This window comes from Thamnophis elegans, chromosome 3 (genome assembly GCF_009769535.1).
Source record: "Thamnophis elegans isolate rThaEle1 chromosome 3, rThaEle1.pri, whole genome shotgun sequence".
Lineage (NCBI taxonomy): Eukaryota > Metazoa > Chordata > Lepidosauria > Squamata > Colubridae > Thamnophis > Thamnophis elegans.
The window spans coordinates 8,687,460-8,708,073 of NC_045543.1; the positions used below are offsets into that span (position 1 = coordinate 8,687,460).

Genomic DNA, 20,614 nt, shown 5'->3' on the forward strand with positions numbered 1-20,614 from the left:
GGTGGCTGCTGGGCCACAACAGGAAAAGTACTATAATTTTAGACCTAGGTAAAGACCTAGGTCTTAACATCCCAAAGTATTATACACACTGATGTTGGGAGAAATGTCCTTCTGGGTTCAGTTCCAAGTGGAAACACGGAGACACTGGAAACACAGAGGCCGCTTGGAAAGATGGTTTAATGGTGGACAGGATCACATGCCTTGGAGCTCCTGAACAGAAAAGGGGGATCACATGCTTCCAGATGTTGGGTGAAGAAGAAAAAGAGACCGAGATGCTGAAAGTTCCTGGCTTTATGCCCTCTCTGGCCATTGACCTTGAGCTTGTTTTCTGATTGGTTGTCAAGACTCCCATGGGGCCATGCAGGGGCAACTCTCTAGGCTTTGCTTTGAGTCCAAGTTTGGTTGTCTTGCTGTCTGATATAATTTTCCTAGATGCCTTGTGTTGAGCTTTAGAAGGCTAATCCTACCTCTGTTGTGTAGAATAGACTAGCTCAGGTTTTATGGCTCATTGACATAAAAGACAGCAGGAAGCTGCTTTGTCTTTAAAAACATGTTTCTCCCTTTCCACATCCAGGGAAATATAATATTCTGCCTTCTTAATATTTAATATTAATATTAATTAATATTTCCCAGGTTAATTCAGTTTTCTAGCAGGAGGGTGGGTTTTAACTTCCTATACTGAAAAAGCTGCTTTCAATAATTCATGAATATGAGTACTGTGTCTGTCACAAAATCCATGTTAAATGATGTCAATTCAAAGGTCCTAAAATTGCATGCTTTTGAGATTTCTTAAACTGGAAAAATATTATAAAAATTAGAATGGAGTAGGGAAGAAGAAAGAATTAGGATATGTGTAGTCCTCAATGATAGCATAGGAAAATGTTCTGACCCCCCTCCTCCGTCCAGGAATGAAAGCCGAAACCAACGTAAATGAGGAGGTTTCTTTTAATCAGTCAAGACTCTCGTTGGCTGCAAGCCACATAAACAAAGAGATAAGCACTCTGGCAGCAAGTCCTACAAACCTTGGCAGCAATACAAAACAAGCTCTCACAGCAAACCAATTCGCCAAGTTGGTTTCTCTTAATCGTGAACGTTGACTTCTGCAAAAGGGCGTGGCACAAGCAGTCTCTTTTATAATCAGGAGAGGATCTTAATAAGCATCAACTGAGCATAATCATCTCCTATAATTACGCAGTTGTTCCTGCCGCCGAGTAGCCCTTCAACGGTGTGCATCCCGAAACAACTCACAAATGTTTTCCTGATCCCTCCCTCTGATCCAAGGCTCCAGCGCCACCTGGTGGCCAACCAGTCTCTCCTCGCCCTGCTCAGAGTCGGCACCCTGTCCAGGGTCCTCCACCTCCTCCGGGGCCAACTCATAAGACCCCGCGCTGTCGGAGTCTGGCGGCAGCTCCAACGGCACCTGCCGGGCCACAACAGGAAAAGATCGCATTCAAAAATAGGTTGCACCTAGAATAGTAGGTAGACCTTCAGTACATAATAAATATGGAATACTAAGGAGCCTATCTATATAGCATTTGACATCTGAATTATAATGATATAAAATCCAGGCTTTTTCTTGGGAATCATCAGATCAGTTGGATCTGAATTAAAGATGTAATAGATTCACATCCAATATGTACAGTGCTGCAATGAAAATTATATTGCACAGGCAGGCAAAAAGACTTGCAAGGAATCCAACTGAGTATCTCAACTAGTAGCTCATAAAATTCTTTGCTTTATCTCAAGAGAAATACTATACTGTATAATATCCAATTCAGCAGTAGAATATCAATAGAATGCATCTTAAAGGTCTGTTAATAGTAGCTTCTCTGATCTTTACAAGTGATTTGTGAGATTATATTCAGATGTGGATATTATATTTACCATATTTTATATCTCAGTGGTCTAGAAAGTATACTGCTATCTTTCCCGTTGTAAATGCTTTGTACGACTGAAATACTGTACCTTTGGCATGTGACTGACAGTTTTACATTAATAAAAAAATACAATATATAATGTGAAAACTAATAGGATAGGTCTCTGATCATTTTCTGTAGCAAAATTCAAATAGGACTATGCCACTAATTTCTGAAATACTTTTGTCAGGGGAGGAATGAACAGATTTGACAATCTGCTTATGATTTTGTTGAACTGGCGGAATAATCACTGCATTTCTTAACAAGCTACGCTACAGAAGGAAGATTAAAAAAGTCTAATTATATCTTTATCCTTCAGAACCATCTTGCCTCGGCTATAAATTGTATTTTTTTTCTATGTGTTGCACAAAATGTCCATGAAACGAGTATTTTGAAGACTCTTAGAGGGTGATTAGCTTCCAATTTACAGCAAAGGTAGAGTAATTGAATTTTTTGATAACCACCACATAATAGAACACCTTTGCAAACCTTAGTTGTGAAGACATGGTTGAAACATGAAAAAAAAACTATTGTTTGGTTGGCAAATACAAAATATAAAATCTCTGCGCAGAAGGACAAAGAAGCTGGTTTTACTTTCAGGTAAATCTTGTTTTTTGAAGTTTTAGAAGTACCCAGAATCAGAAAGTAATTTCATACATTTTGAACCTTGCCTCTTTTTTTTCTTAGTTTTTTTTTTTTAATGAAAATCAGTGTTTTTTAAAAAATCTGATCCAGTAGAGAGTAAAATCCATAATATGTAACTTTCTTTGTTTTATCATGTTTATGATCCCAGGGGAGGGGTAGAATGCATCATTAGTCATGAGTCTCTTTGCGCCCCAAGAGATCTAAGTCCAGGCCTTCTTGATTTCTGTTGACTCTTATCTACTGCCAATTTGCCTTGACATTACCAATTCAGATTCTTGTTTAGAGGTAGCATGGAATAAACTTGTACTCTTCTGAACAACCCTGATTCTTGATTTCTTGCACCTCACAACAACAACAACAACAACAACAACAATCACTACATGTGAGGGAATTGAAATGCCCAATAGCCAACTAATTAAATGCAATGAAAATGAAGCCTACAAATACTTAGGCATTCTGCAGTTGGATAACATCAAGCATGGAGAAGTAAAAATTATTGTCAGGAGAGAGTACACCAACAGAATTAGGAAAATTTTGAAATCTAAATTGAATGGTGGAAATACAATCAAGGCCATAAATACCTGGGCAATACCAGTTATAAGATACACAGCTGGTATAGTTAACTAGACAGAGGATGATTTGGACATTTTGGATCGAAAAACCAGGAAACTAATGACAATGCACTACAGTTTACATCCACGTGGTGATACTGATAGACTATACCTGCCCCGAAAAATCAGGTGGCAGAGGATTATTACAGGTGAAGCAAATAGTTGAAGAAGAAAAACATGCACTGGCTGATTATTTAAAAGAAAGTCAAGAACATCTATTAATTGAAGTAAAGAACAAAAATCTATTGAAGGTCCAACAGACGAAACAAGAATACAGAAAAGATTTGATAAAATCAAGAATGGAGAGTTGGCAGAACAAAGCATTGCATGGCCAATTTCTGGAAAAAATAAAAGATAAAGTGGACAATGAAAAAACTTGGTTATGGTTAACAACAGGTACATTAAAGAAAGAAACAGAGTCACTAATCCTGGCTGCGCAAGAACAAGCTATCCGCACAAATGCCATTAAGGCCAAAATCGAAAAATCTTCTGATGATGCCAAATGCAGACTTTGCAAGGAAGTTGATGAAACTGTTGATCGCATACTCAGCTACTGTAAAAAAATCACGCAGACTGATTATAAATTGCGGCACAATTCAGTAGCACAAATGATCCATTGGAATTTGTGCAAAAATTATAATATTAAAACAGCAACAAACTGGTGGGAACATCAGCCTGAAAAAGTCACCGAAAATCAGATGGTCAAGATCTTGTGGGATTTCCGTATACAAACGGACAAAATACACCAGACATCACACTGGTTGAGAAAAATAAGGTCACAATCATAGACATCGCAATATCAGGTGATAGCAGGGTCAACGAGAAGGAACATGAAAAAATCGCAAAATACCACGACTTAAAAATCGAAATTCAACGATTATGGCACAAACCAACAGTGGTAATTCCAGTGGTAATTGGCACACTGGGTGCTATTCCAAAAGCACTGGAATTACATTTAAAACAGTTAAAAATTGACAAAATCACCATCAGTCAAATGCAAAAAGCCTCACTGCTTGGATCTGCACGCATTGGAATTTGTGCAAAAATTTTAATATTAAAACAGCATCAAACATGAAAAAATCACAAGATACCAGGACTTAAAAATTGAAATTCAACGACTATGGCACAAACCACCAGTGGTAATTCCAGTGGTAATTGGCACACAGGGTGCTATTCCAAAAGCACTGGAATTACATTTAAAACAGTTAAAAATTGACAAAATCACCATCAGTCAAATGCAAAAAGCCGCACTGCTTGGATCTGCACGCATATTACGAAAATACGTTACGACGTCCTAGGCCCCTGGGTGGGGCCCGACTAGTAACCAATGCCAAATCCGGCGAAACAACTGGCCGCTGTGATACAATTGTATAATAATAATAATAATAATAATAAAACAATTATAAAAAATTACAAAAATACAGCAACTTTCAGATCCAAGTTCAAAGTTTACGTAAAAATAAATTTGTTGTCATACCAGTCTTCATTGGAACCCTCAATGTGATACCTAATAGGAACCTGATTGTTTATAAAAAAACAAAAAACATTCTGCCTGGTATTATTCTTTGACATTATTGTCAGGAACAAAAAATCAGGAAGCAAGGCAGTTCAAATGACTATAAATTTATTGCATATTAATACCCACTACAAGAATCTGAACTACTAACATTAGATCTCTCCTACAATTATCTTAATAATTCTTAGATTCTCGGTTAGGATTTAAATTATTAATTTTCCGTCAGTTTTAAGACTGTAATCTGACTGTAGATTACTCATACATACAGAAAATGGAACCATACTAAACTCAAATTGGTTGAAAAGTAAAACTTTAATGACAATAGGGAAATTAAATTAATAAACTTCCAAACAGCATCACATATTAAGTATCTTTTTCTGGGATTTCCATGTTACACACGATCATTTAGGTCTATGCAACTTAATTTTTAGTTATATTTTAGTTATATGATTGTGTGTTATATGATTACTACGCAAAAAAAACCCCTGGAAAATATATATTTATAGAATATTGTTTAGGAGTCACACTGAATGCACAACAGCTTTCTGAAGTGCACTGCCATATGAAAAAAAGGTACTGATAAAACGGAAACCAATTCAAGAAATGGTTAAAAATGCAGGTTACAATTTCATACAGCACTGAGCAAAGAGGAAACTGAAGCATATTTTTCCACGTTCCTCTTCAACAAGATTTCCAATTGAGCAATCGTATTTGAGGTACCAATCGCAACTTGAAGCATCTTCCCATTTAAATCCAGTGCCTAAGAGAAGTCAGAGACGCACCATAGGTCTGGAGGGCAGGATGTGTTCCTTTGAAGGCCATAAGGAGTGATCCTGCCTCAGCCGCAAAGTCTTTTTCCTGCAGTTGTTTCGCTATTTCGATCGCATCCCAGCGTCCTTCCTCTTGATTGGTGAGCAGATAGTTAACAAGGTGAGAATAATAAACGGTGGGAATGCATTTCACTACTAATTTCTCATCCAGGATCAAAGAAAGAAATTCAGAGTCACAGTTGGAATCATCAACCTGGACAAAAAAAGAAAACATACAGCTAACATTATTTTTTTTTGAAAAATATGAATATAAAGTTGTACATTTGAATCACAGATGGAATGATAAGCCACTCAGTTTCCCTACTTCTCTTTTACCATCACTGCCTTTCCTCCTCTGTTGGGTAAGAATCCATCCTATATTCTGAAAGTGCCGGGTCAGATGTAGCCTACTCCAGTCAACTGGATAAAAGTTGATAATTAGAGAAATGTACCTTACTTTGTTCCCCAGTAGGAAGCATGGAGGGTAGAGCCATTTACAAAATTAAGTTTGGGGGTATTTTCAATCATTTATAAAATGCATAAAATGAGTGTGAACACACATCATGAAAGATTGTACAGAATAAGTTAGTGTAAAGGAGAGCAGGTAAAAATTAATAAACACCTGTGTTCCTTCTGCAACAGCTGCCAAAAAAGCGAACACATTTCTAGGCTGCATAAACTGAAGGATAGAATAAAGATCCCGTGAAGTGTTAGTACCACTTTATAATGACTTGGTAAGGCCACACTTGGGATATTTGCATTCAGTTTTGGTCACCATGATGTAAAAGAGATGTGGAGACTCTAGAAAGAGTGCAGAGAAGATCAACAAAGATTATTAGGGGTCTGGAGGCTAAAACATACAAAGAACGGTTGCAGGAACTGGGTATGTCTAGTTTAATGAAAAGAAGGACTAGGGGAGACATGATAGCATGATAGTTCCAATATCTCAGGGGTTGCCACAAAGAAAAGGGAGTCAAACTATTCCCCAAGGCAGCTGAGGGTAGAACAAGAAGCAATGGGTGGAAACTAATCAAGGAGAGAAGCAACCTAGAACTAAGGAGAACTTTCCTGACAATTAGAACAATTAATCAGTGGAACAACTTGCCTCCAGAAGTTGTGAATGCTCCAACACTGGAAGTTTTAAATTAGATACTGGATAACCATTTGCCTAAAGTGGTGTAGGGTTTCCTGCCTAAGCAGGGGGTTGGACTAGAAGACCTCCAAGATCCCTTTCAACTCTGTTATTCTGTTATTTATTTGAATGGAAGCCTCTACTTCAGGGGTATCAAACTTGCATCAACACGTCGTCCCATGATGTATCATGACTTTTTCTCCTGTGCTAAACCGGGGGGGGGGGGGGGGTGGCCATTGTGTGAGGCATCTGGTCCATGGGATACGAGTTTGACACCCCTGCTCTACTTGATCATGGTACTTTCTACTATGGAAGTTTTGAACTAATGCTCTGAATGTAATCTGAGCAACTTTCTATGATATCCACTAGCTATTATGCTGGTAAGAAAATATACAAGCTTCTCTGCTTGATGTTATGAATTTATACAAACCACAGTTTCATATGATTGCACACAACTTTCGAGATCCATGCATATTTACTAGATAGCAAGTATTGTTCCTCATGTACCCCTGGCATCAGGAATAATCTCTTTTCATTCAGATTTTGAGCTGTTGTACTACCAGAATGGCTCATTAAGTTGAATCCCACAATCAACTCTTCACCTTTAGAATGCGGTGGTAAAACTGGCTTCCAACTGATGCAGAGGCTTTGAGAGCAAGAACAGCAGGCTTGAGTGATTTGCAAATTGCAGATCATATTAAAAACAAGATGGCCATGTTCCAATATAAGCAATCTATATACTTCATTTCAAAAGCACTTTTGCAGAAAGTTAAGCTGTTTTAATAGCACAAAAAGCCTTCAAGTTTCAAATCCAGATTTTAAAAAAACACCTAATAAATAGGCAATTAAAGTACTCTAAGTGCTATATACAAATTGCCTGTTCCACAAATGCAATTCCGGAACATTAAATTCTAAGTATATGAGTGCACTGAGTAAGACAAATGATATTTGCCCAGTTTGTTTATGGTGTTTGAGAAATAAAAAAGACAATGAATTGTTGTTTCTCAACATGTTGATACTGCTGAAATGTAACAGCTTCCACAAAAGGAAAAAAATATGAGCCAATAGCATCCAAAATAACCTGCACCTTCCATGGCTGGGAAAAAAAAAAGAAAGTTTCAGTTGACCAAAATGGACTAAGGAAAAGGACAAAGGGTTTTAAAAAATCATAGATTTTATTAAAAAAATTGAGTTTTAAGGCAATCAATGTGTAAAAATGGAGAATGGATTTCACAGCTTGCATTAATTATGCTATAAAAACTCCTCAGTGGGTAGAGTAGCTATTGCAAGGCATTTTCTCCTGAAATGCCTTTCAAGTGTGCGTAATTATCTGACAACTGGTTTTACTCAGATCAATATCAAAGCACAGCGAAAAGAAAGGTTATGATTTAAGACCAGTTTGGACAAAATATGCAATCTCTTATCTCCTTCCCAAATTGGAGTCAAGTGTGGCAGCGATTAAGGCCACAACAGAACACAAATCGAGTATTTCTTTCATTTTTACTTCTTTGAGCACTTTGTTAACTCATTTTATCTCTCATCTGTTAACACCCCACAGTGGATTAGGAGGGAATATAATGGAAATCAAAGAAGGTAGCATACATAATCTCACTTCCTGCTCTAAACCACAGTTTTGGGGATATATCTGAAGGAAACCACCACTGATTTGGAGAAGGAAGCAAAGTGCTAGCAATATTTAATTATGACTGCTTTGTTGCAAAAAAACAGTCTGCTTCTGCTTTTAATTGTGCTACTCCTTTCCTTTATTCTCCCCATCTATATTTAAAGAACGTAAGAATTAATCCACTGCTACACTAATTTTCTTTCCATTAAAACATAATGTTAAGTGGAGGTCAACAATTCCCAACTTTGTGCCATAAAGTCAGAAAAATTCTGTGCTGACATTCATTGGAAGAAAACTTTCTCTAATAGGTTTTTGATATATGGGTGAATCTCCAAACGTATCATTTTATTCTCCGAGTACTGTCTGTCTTTGCGGTTTGGCAAAAATGGCTGGCCACGTGTCCCAAGCATGCTTTTTCAGGAAGCATCTTTGGGACAAACATGACCTGGATGACTGAGAATCTCTACAAGCTTTTAGCTATACAATTTGGGATGAACACCCTTTTGAATGGTGTGGGAGTAGGAATGGATTTCCAGAGGGAAAATTGCAGAGTACAGGAATCAGGAGCATTCCTCAGGTGACCCTGAGGACAGAGATAAACCTCCAAGTGCTTCAATGACCCTCTAGAACAGGGATGTCAAACTAACCGCCTGCGGGCCAGATGCGTCACGCATTGGCCACGCCCACCCCCATTTTAGCGAATGGGAAAAAAGTTGTAATACGTGAAGACAATGTGACAATGGAAGTTTGACAGCCCTGTTCTAAAAGGATGCAGATGACCAGCTGTCTGCAAGGAACATAAATCCTTCCATTCCTCACTACCCTGTCAGAGCTGAAGAAGCTTCTTCGATGAGAAGTGAAATGTATTTGTATTGTATTTGTATTTAGTTTATTTGTATGCCGCCCTTCTCCAGGAGGGACTCAGGGGGGAAAGGGGACATAAACACAGTACACATGATTAAAATACACGAAAATCACACAGCCATACCAGTCGAGAGGGGAGGGGAACTCATCAACCCCAGGCCTGCCGGCACAGCCAGGTTTTGACGGCTTTCCGGAAGGCCTGGAGAGAGGTGAGGGTCCGGATCTCCGCGGGGAGTTCATTCCAAAGGGCCGGTGCTGCCACAGAGAAGGCACTCCCCCGGGTAGTAGCCAGATGGCATTGGCTGGTGGACGGAACCTGGAGGAGGCCTAATCTGTGTGATCTAACGGGTCTTTGGGAGGTAATTGGGAGTAGGTGGTCTCTCAAGTACCCAGGTCCAATACCATGAAGGGCTTTATAAGTTACGACTAGCACTTTGAAGCGTATCCGGAGACCGATCGGTAGCCAGAGCAGCTCGCGGAGGATAGGTGTAACGTATGTCTTCAAAAAAACAAAAACAAAAAAAACCACGTCCAGTTGCCTCCTGAAAAATCACCTTTGGGACAACCATGACCTGGATGACTAAGAATCTCTACAGACTTTTGATTGGTCCCTTGTTAATTTCTGCATCCCCTCCCCTTCCACAACTCTCTTTCAGCTCACAGAGAGTAGTTAATTGCCAAAGCTCAACAACAGCTATTCCTTCACTGTATCCAACTGCAATCCTTTCCAACTTTCTCTGTCTCCGATAAGCTTTTTGAAAAGGCTCATTCATTTACAAATAATAATTAAGCTTTTCTGCATGCAACTTAAAAAAAACCCTATTCTAAAAATCCTTTAGCTGATAATTTTTTAAAAATTAGTCAGGAAGAGTTAATTCAATTATTATTCTTTTGCTCTGGCCTTGTCTGTTTGGAGTGTAGTCTCTGCCAACCTGCAAATACACATCAGAGGTGGCTTCCTACCAGTTTGCACCAGTTCGGTAGAACCGGTTCGTCAAATCTACCGAACCAGTTAGAAGAGGTTTCACCAGAGGACCGGAAAGCAGGCCACACCTACAGAAGAGGTTCCAAAAAATTTTGAAACCCACCACTGACACACACACACACACACACACACACAGATTCACAGAGAGAAAGAGAAAGAATAAGAAAGGAAGAAAGAAAGAAAAAAGAAAAAAGAAAGAAAATGAGAGAGATGAAAGAAAAAAAGGAAAAAGGGACAGAGACATAAAAGGAAGGAAGGAGAGAGAGAGAGAGAGAGAGAGAGGGAGAGAGAGAGAGAAAGAAAACACATGGCCGGCAAGCCACTTCCACCAGGTCACATGGCTGGCAAGCCACTCCCACAAAGGAGGTCACACCCACAGAGTAGGTTCAAAGAATTTTTTGAAACCCACCACTGATACACATATATGGAAACCAAAGTATCATGTATAAATGTTTATTGGCAGGGAAAGCATGGGAACATTCTCCGGGACAGGCTTAGTGCGAGTTTTAGTATTGAGGGCTCTTTTAAATAGGAGTAGAGTGGGAGCCATTATGACTTCATTTCACAGGGTGGGCGTTGCTATAGAGTGGGCAAACTTCCAGCATCTATACAAGTGGATTGTTTAATTGATGGGACTGGAGCAGGCCAACTCTGTTAGGTCAAACCAGCTGGGCATGCGGACTGTGGGATTCTTAAAGTTAAAGTTGCCAAGTTTGAAAAACACTGGGTTAATGTTTCTCTTTTGTTGAATATTCTTTTTGGATGGTTGTTTTTAACTTCAAGGTGAGCTCCCCTCCCGCAAGTAAATATGCCCCCCCAAAACAGCAACAGAAGCTAACAAACTTCTTCCTATGTGTTTAACACATTGCAAATTAATAATCTGATTATGTCTAAACTGAAATGACATCAAATGCTGCTACTGTTTTTTTTTTTTTAGGATTTTAAAGGCTGATGGCTAGATTTCTCCCATCTCGGTAGTCCAATAAATCCAGAGATGGGAGAAATGTTGCTCACTAAAGTTGGAGCAAAAAGACAGATTTTTTTTTACCTTTAGGTCGTTTGGATGACAGATTTATATACACAAGATTTTAAAAATCGCAGCAAAAAACTGTGAAAACCAGAAGATACAGGAGACCCATGAAAAGTGAGTGGTTAGCGTTAAGGATGCACAGGCGTCAATGTTTTTTTTTTTAGCAATAAATACCCATTTGCTTTGTCTAATTAAGGAAGAAAAGTTTTTGCAAAGGTGACTCCCAGGGTTAAGCAAGGAGACAAATTGAAGCAGATGCAGACCAAGAGCAGGAGAGGCACAGCCGCTAATGGCCTTAGGTGAATGCTGGAATTGTAGCATAAGGCATATGTTTACGGGGAATGCCACTGGGCAAGAAAAACACATGGGATATTTTAGACATTTATTAATTTAACCAATTTAATGTTAAAATAGCCACAGGACAGTAACTGTTTCTGAAATGTAAACACAAAGCTCTTTATAGAAAAATAAAAATATCGCCAAAGAAGAAAATAGAAAATAGCTTTTGGATCATACTCAAGGGGAAGGAAACAAGTTAAATACTGGAACTGTGCAATTCCTACTTGAGCATATTAGCTTGCAACAAACATATCAAACGCATGAAACTAAACCCATTTTCATTTCGGCAACATTCTGCGCCAAGGTGGCGCAGTGGTTAAATGCAGCACTACAGGCTACTTCAGCTGACTGCAGTTCTGCAGTTCGGCTGTTCAAATCTCACTGGCTCAGGGTTGACTCAGCCTTCCATCCTTCCGAGGTGGGTAAAATGAGGACCCGGATTGTTGTTGGGGGCAATATGCTGACTCTGTAAACCGCTTAGAGAGGGCTGAAAGCCCTATGAAGCGGTATATAAGTCTAACTGCTATTGCTATTGCTTAAAATGTTCTACTTTAACAATTTATCTGAAAAACAACCAAACTTACCAAACAATCTTTCGAACTCTGGCAATTAATAAGTAGTGCTATATATATAAACAGACCACTAAGAACAATGTTAAAGGTAAAGGTTTTGTCGCACATATGTGCTAGTCGTTCCCGACTCTAAGGGTGGTGCTCACTTCCGTTTCAAAGCCAAAGAGCCATTACTATCCATAGACGTCTCATGTGGCTGGCATGACTAAACGCTGAAGGCGCATGGAACACTGTTACCTTCCCACTATTATTCTACTTGCATTTTTACATGCTTTCGAACTGCTAGGTTGGCAGAAGCTGAGACAAGTAATGGGAGCTCACTCCATTAGTCAGTGCTAGGGATTCGAACCGCTGACCTGCCGAACTTCTGATCGACAAGCTCAGAATCTTAGCCACTGAGCCACTATGCTCCTTTAAGAACAATGTTAGATTAAGACAAAATATTTCTTACACCAAATTTACAGAAAGCGTCAATATATTTATGAACATCAGAGAGAATAACAAAGAATAAGCCCAGCCTCCTTTCATAGCAAGCTTTGCCCTTCTTGTATCCACTCAATAGGATCATGAAGTTACTGCTTTCAGCCCTCTTGACTTGGTTGTGAGCCGCCCCGAGTCCCCTCCGGGGAATAGGGCGGCATAGAAATATAATAAACTCAACTCAAACTCAACTCTTGCAGGAGAGAACTGCTCTTGCAGATCTATAAGTAACCTTTGCTGTAATCAGATCCTTTTCTCTGTTAAAAATGCAAGCTAAGGAATGAAAATTAGTTTATCTACGTATGTTTGTTGTGCCAAACACATGATAGAAAATGTTTGAAAGCTAGTTAAAAAAAGGATGTATCAAGAGTAACATGAAAAATTTGGGAATCATGTTGACTAATAGTCACATAGCAGGACAGTCTGTTTCTGTCTTTATTTAATTGAGTAATGGACCCAGGATGTTACTGCAACTATGAAGAGGCACTGATGAAGTGCACAATGTCAGCTGAGATAATGCATTTTTAAGTCAGTGAAGCTTTCAGTTCAACAGGTGTTTTCCCATCCAAATACACATTAGAATTCATGAGTTTGAAACTGCTTATACAATGCAAAACAGGTAAAATTAATATGTGAAAATGAATCTATATGAGTACATTGCCTTCAACAGGAATACCATCAAATTTGTGGAGTACATGATACAATTTCAGTATTTCAATCTTGATTTCTTTCTGAGTTTACCACAATAATCCCTTCCTGAGCATGAAAATAAATAATCGTAACTTATGACCAATCTTATTGATTCAACAAATAAAAGTTACCAAAAGCCTGATAAAATCCACAACTGATAAAAGTAATCAATGGATATTGATTATTTGTCAGTGAAAAGCTGTCAAATGTTTTGTTAATGTTTTAAATAAATGGAATTTTATAGTAGTTTTATAAATATATATATATTTATACATTATCAATGTTTGACAGGCATTTTTTTTTCTAAAACATATTTTTTTGAAAAAATATATTTCTTTGATAACAACATTTTTGGCTGGGGTCCCTGGTGATGAGCTGAGGCTTACGAGTTCACATGTTAAAAGTGCAATTTGGAAGCCAGAAACTAAATATTATTAATCTTCAACACAACCCAGAATTATAAACAAAACTCAAAACTTAAAACAAATCTCAGCAGAACTTTGTTGTTCTCTTGTTTGAGACAAGACTCCATCCAAACTAAATGCTATAGCCCCGTGATGGAGAACCTATGGCTTCACCGTGCATGCACGTGCGCCTCCTGCTGGCCATCTGGGGCTCAAGTGCATGCATGTGCAGGGGGTGCGTGTGGGGGGCACATGCATGTATGTGGGGGTGTCCATAAAATAGCAATAACAATAGCAGTTAGACTTATATACCGCTTCATAGGGCTTTCAGCCCTCTCTAAGCGGTTTACAGAGTCAGCATATCGCCCCCAACAACAATCCGGGTCCTCATTTTACCCACCTCGGAAGGATGGAAGGCTGAGTCAACCCTGAGCCGGTGAGATTTGAACAGCCGAACTGCAGAACTGCAGTAGCCTGCAGTGCTGCATTTAACCACTGCGTCACCTTGGCTCTCGTGCGTGCATGCACTGGGTGCATGCTCGGGGAGCAACACTTTTTGGGGGTTTGGGTGTGCACACGCTTTGGGCATTCGGTCCGGAAAAGGTTAGCCATCACTGCTATAGCCTGATGCCACTGGCAAACCTAATATTCTTTCTTTAGCAATAGCAATAGCAGTAGACTTATATACCGCTTCATAGGCCTTTCAGGCCTCTCTAAGCGGTTTACAGAGAGTCAGCATATTGCCCCCAACAATCTGGGTCCTCATTTTACCCACCTCGGAAGGATGGAAGGCTGAGTCAACCCTGAGCCGGTGAGATTTGAACCGCTGACCTGCTGATCTAGCAGTAGCCTGCAGTGCTGCATTTAACCACTGCGCCACCTTGGCTCTTCAATTATTTATACTCGAGATTCATTGTCAAAGATGAACCAGTTATTTCTGATCACGGAAATTTACAGAAACAGTAATCTGGAGGTGGATAATGCAGCAAATACAAGGCTACTGCAATTTCAGAAAAGCTAGGGGGAAAAGCCAGGCTTTTTACTGCAGGCAGAAGCAGCTGAAATTCTGGTTTCAGCACTCCCCGCAACCATTATCTCTTTAAATGTAAACATCCATAAAGCTGTCAGTATTAGACAACAAATGGCTAAATAATACATCTGATCAGCAAGCGGAGCGCTGCATTTCCTCTTGCATATCTGCGGTTGTGATCCTGGCTAGGAAAATCAATAGGCTCTGATTTTGCTTTCCAGCTGCTGGTTATGATTCTCGGGTGTAACATAAGCAAAAGGAGAAAGCTTTAGGAAACAAAAAAGCCTTAAACGGAAAAACGAAAAACTCAAAAAAAAAAAAAAAAAAAACTTGCCTGGCGACAGCATCTATTATTCAAGCGCCACATAATGTGGCTTAAACGAGGCAGGAACTGAATCGTAAGAAAATGGTTAACACCTGAACAGGAAACCAAAAAAAAAAAGCCTCAAAAGAAAAAAAAAATATTACCCAATGAGATTCTTGAAATGTTATGAGCGGCTAAGTTTATGCCAATTATTTAAGTAGTATAAGAATGTTTATGCATTCATTTCTCGCCATAGACATGGAGCATCAGCTTAGTCCTTCAGCCAGACAACCATTTTATTCTTTTCCTTGGCTCTTGAGTTTTTAAAAGGGAAAGAGAACAAAATTTCTCTCCCCCTTCCTGGCGCAACTTGAGAATGGGGAATGTATAAAGCAGTAACCCATAAAAGAATTATGGGCAATCTACATTATCTGCCGCAATGTGTGTGTGTGTGTGTGTGTGTGTGTGTGTGTGTATGTATATATTTATGTATATATTTATGTATATATATATGTGTGTGTAAATAAAAAACAACAACAACACACAAATATAACAAAGGCAACAATAAAAATATTGGGTTTCTGTCGTGATGGACTCTTGTGACGAGCCGATTGACAGATGATGGAAGCAGTTAGCTTCCTCCCATAATTGGGGCTTACCAGGGGTTCTGACTATATATATATATATATATATATATATATATATATATATATATGTATGTATGTATGTATGTATGTGTGTGTGTTTTTATTTGTGCTGATAAATAAATAAAGGAAGACTAGTATAGATCATTTCAAGCTATTTAGCTCTCATCAGCTAGCCATATCCTTACTGGGATTCGAACCTGTGCTCTATTGCCTCCCAGGCAGGGAGTTAACCATTTGAGCTACAGAGAACGACTCCTTTTATCAGCCAGCCAGGGTGGGAGGTATATACTTGGGCATACCAGGGGTTGTGACTTTAAGTATATATATATATATATATATATATATATATATATATATATATATATATATATATATATATATATATATATATATATATATATATATATATATATATATATATATATATATATATATATATATATATATGTTATATTTATGCTGATAAATAAATAAAGGGAGACTAGTATAGATCTATTTCAAGCTATTTAGCTCTCATCAGCTAGCCATACCCAAGTTTTTGGGAATCGAACCTGTGCTCTATTGCCTCCCAGGCAGGGAATTAACCATTTGAGCTACAGAGAACGACTCCTTATCAGCCAGCCAGGGTGGGAGGTATATACTTAAAGTCACAACCCCTGTTATAAATTAGATTCTGTATACCATTTATATTTATGCTGTGTGTCTACAGTGGAGCTTTTAAATATATGCCACAGATTGTTAAGCAAATCTCTGCGGTTGTTAAGTTGGTAACATGGCTGTTAAGTGAACCTGGCTTCTCCGTTGACTTTGCTTGTCAGAAGGTTGCAAATAGATGATCATGTGACCCCGAGATACTGTACCCGGCATGAGTCAGTTACCAAGCAGCTAAATTTTAATCACGTGACCATGCTGCAACAGTCATAAGTGTGAAAAACTAATTGTAAGTCACTTTTTTCATCACTGTTGTAACTTTGAGTGGTCATTAAATGAACTGTTGTAAGTTGAGGACTACCCACTGTGCTTTGTGAATCATCCCTTTCAAATATTTTGCTCAGCCTCTTAACAACGATTTTTGTAGTAAAACTTAATAAGATTTCTGCTAATTGGGTGCTACTAACTCATCAAGATATCTAAAACCATATCTACCATGTTTCCCCCAAAATAAGACAAGGTCTTATTTTCTTTTGACCTCAGAAATAAGCACTTGGCCTTATTTTCGGAGAGGTCTTATTATTTTGGAGGTGCAGGAGGCGGTGAGTGTGGTCACCTCACACATTGTGCAATATTGCTGCTGTGTTGCAATATTTTTGGGGACGGCTTATTTTAGTGCATGTGCTCAAAAGCCCGATTGGGCTTATTATTGGGAGGTCTTATTTTCAGGGAAACACGGTACTATGCTCAATATATTCCGGTCTACACAGAATTGATGACAAATGGATTGTCTAAGCCATCCCAGGTATAACACATTTTGTTATTTTGATGACCAAATGGCTGAAGATATAATGCAAAATAAAATAATTGGGAGAAAAAATTATTAGTCTTCACCATCTTGAGCATATAAAAATGAACTCTTAGTCAGTCATCAGGGGTGCCCAAATCCTGGGCCACGGCCTATTCAGGACTGGACTGTGTGAGAGGCAGACCAGGGCATGTGGCACATGGCTCCACTCACACAAGTGTACAGCTCCACTTGCATGAGGGGCAGGCATGTGGTCAGGGCTGCTGCTCACATGAGTGGAGCTGCGCATGTGTTTATCGGCCTTATCTAAATGACCTGATCTCCCCAAAACAAAGAATAGCTTTCTTCAGAGCCAGATTTAATATTCTTCCTTCAGCACTCCTCCAGGGCAGGTATAAGAAAACACCTATAGCAGAACGCATTTGTATATGTGATATAGGAGAAGTGGAAGATAATTCACATGTTCTATTACACTGCGAGCTACACAGAGCTTGTAGGTCTGTACATATTCTCCCCTTATTAGAGAGATTGCCAGGGAGGGCAGACCATTTTTATCTAGGCTTCCTCCTCCAGGACACTAACCTGGTTACCACGTATGCAGTGGCAAAGTTCTGTGCTGCTGCAATGTCCATAAGGAAAAAATTGGCTACAGAAGTATAGTTGTCATCTGATACCAGTTATCTGTACATACCTCTAACAATCTCTGGACCATTATGTTATTATCCACTTTTAATGTCAATACTTTTTAATTATATTTTAATGTTAGTATTTTTTGATATCGTGTAAAAACTAACGTGTATTGTTGGTCTTTGACCATAATAAAGTTTTTACTTACTTACTGCTTATCGGCCTGCTGTTTGCGTGGCCCTGTTCTCCTCCCTCTCTCTCTCTCTCTCTCTCTCTCACACACACACACACACACACACACACACAGCTGGACCACTGAGCCACAAAAGTTGGGGATCAGTATTCTATACAGTTGTATAGATTATAGGCATAAAAGCTTTGGAAAGGCATAATAGCTGTATTACACTCAAGAGGCCTAGCTTCCTACATAATGACACATTAACTAATTTATTGCTTCCAATGGGGAAGAAAGGCTAATTCAATTACCTTAGCAATTGCTGTTATCTGTTCCAGAGCCATGGAGTGTAGATCTTGGTCTCTGCTTTCCAGAAGTAGCTTCAGGGAGGGCAGCAGAAGAGATTCCTTCAGGAGCAGCAAACACAGGCTTTTTATGCACTGAAAACGAATAGAAAACCTTGGTGTAAGAAGTCAACTGGAAGGACCCAACTTGCACTCTCCTCGGGAAATCCTTTTATCAAGGATTCTGTCCAAAACGGAAACCTGATTCCTTTTAAAGCAAGCAAGTAGGTTTAGGTTTAGTAGATTTATATGCCGCCCTTCTCCCAAGGACTCAGGGCGGCGTACAACATTAAAAGAAACACATAATACAAAAGTTAAAAAAAAAATTAAATGGAATATCTCAAACCCAATTAAAATTGACAATGACATTTTTTTTAAAAAAAGATTTGAATTAAAATTAACAGTAATCAATAATTTATTTTGTTTTGTTCAGGCCAGGCTGGCTTGCTAGAAAAGCCAACTTTTTAGGGCCCGTCGGAAGGACCGGAGGTCGGGGATTATACAAAGCTCCGGGGGCAGCTCATTCCAGAGGGAAGGCGCTCCCACAGAGAAGGCTCTCCCCCTGGGGGTCGCTAGCCGACATTGGCTGACAGCACCCTGAGGAGGCCAACTCTGTGGGATCGCACGGGACGGTGGGAGGCTACCGGTGGCAGTAGGTGGTCTCGCAGGTACCTCTGGTGAAATTTCAGCCTCTCAGGAAACGTAAAGACTGAATGGAGCAAAAGACTGAATTGTTCCAGTGATTTGAAAATTCATTTTATAAGAACGGCATGGAGAAGATTTAAAGTATAAACATTTTGAAGAGATGCCCTAGAGAAGACCATCAGTTGTCACCTATGGCTACTGCTCATAAAGGTGGAGGAAAGAGTTTCAGGAACCAAGTTCTGTGTTGTCTCCCTACCTTATTTTATCCCTACACATTCACTGAACAATCAATGCTGAAAAAGTTCCAGGAAATGAAGCTGCATGTAAGTTGTAGCCATCCATCCATCCAATGTAAGAGCCGAGGTGGCGCAGTGGTTAGGGTGCAGTACTGCAGGCCACTTCACTTCAGCTGACTGTTATCTGCAGTTCAGCGGTTCTAATCTCACCGGCTCAAGGTTGACTCAGCCTTCCATCCTTCCAAGGTAGGTGAAATGAGGACCCAGATTGTGGGGGCAATATATGCTGACTCTGTAAACCGCTTAGAGAGGGCTGAAAGCCCTATGAAGCGGTATATAAGTCTAACTGCTATTGCTATTGCTAATGTAGAGATGGGTTGCTACAGGTTCGTCCTGCATCGGGTGAACCAGTAGGGCAGCGGCTGGAAGCTCTGCTCACCTGCCCGGACCCTTCTGTGCATGATCGTGTGAGTGCAAGTGCGTGCGCGAGCGAACTGGTAGTAAAATAAATTGCAACCCACCACTGATCCAATGGTATTCTCTTTCACACACAGATACATACAAAACCTGAGGTACAACTGAGATTTGGCATACCAAATCTCACTTGTACCAAATTTGTACCAAATTTCAACAATACAAAACAGGCTTTCATTCCAGAACATTTTCGTATATTCATTTTAGTAAAACTTCCTTTAAACAGCAATATCCAATTCTGCCTGTAGTCACTTAGCACAATACTGTCTGAACATCTTCACAGTTTCAAATGATGTTTTCTTATCCTATTAGATAAGATTGGCATTAATTATTTATCAGGAACATCCCCCCAAATCACCACCTCTGGAAATTGGTCATACGAAAAATGTGCAGAAATATATGATCAGTATTTCACATTCTGCTCTACAAGCCTTTTGTTATCGTTTACCAGAAATAAGCCTCTAATACAAAATTGTAAGAGATGATAGAAAGTTCAATATTTCTAATTTTACTACCTCGTCCACAATTCCTTTAATTTATTGGTTCTTTTTTCTCATGCAATCACTCAAACAATAGTATAAATCAGTTTAAATAGTTAATACAATCACAAACACCATCTTTAACTTCAACCACAGCCAACTGTGACTCCTTAGTGTGTTGTTTGAATATTGAACAGCTGTTATTTCTGGTTAGCAATAGCTGAAATTCAAGATTAATGGCAATCCTGGCAATTTAGGATAATGCTTAAGATGTTGGGTCAGGATCAGGAGAGCGCCAGATCCATGCCCATCCTCAACCCAAAAAACTCACTAACCATTTACTTTCAATCCAACAAAACTGCACAAGGTTGAAGTTTTAGGAGAAAAATGGAGAAGGAAATACCACATTCTCTACTTTTGAGTTCCTGCAGAAAAAATGGGATGACGATGATATCAACCACTCCAATCTTATTGGGTTTGAAGCTTTACTGCAATGTTTTGTTACATACGATATCACATTCGTAAATATTTATTATACTGGTAATTCTCCACAATCTTAAGATTCACAGCAACGTAC

The 20,614-nt window shown here is 39.1% G+C and overlaps 1 protein-coding gene across 1 annotated transcript in view; it reads right to left on the minus strand.

The window, feature by feature from the left end:
* Positions 1 to 4,779: 4,779 nt before the first annotated feature.
* Positions 4,780 to 20,614, minus strand: part of NBAS (NBAS subunit of NRZ tethering complex) — a 193,881-nt gene continuing 178,046 nt past the window's right edge. Inside the window, 2 exon segments of the mRNA XM_032213456.1 lie at positions 4,780 to 5,711; positions 18,171 to 18,299. Coding sequence (XP_032069347.1) covers positions 5,436 to 5,711; positions 18,171 to 18,299 — 405 coding nt within the window. The 3' untranslated portion in view covers positions 4,780 to 5,435.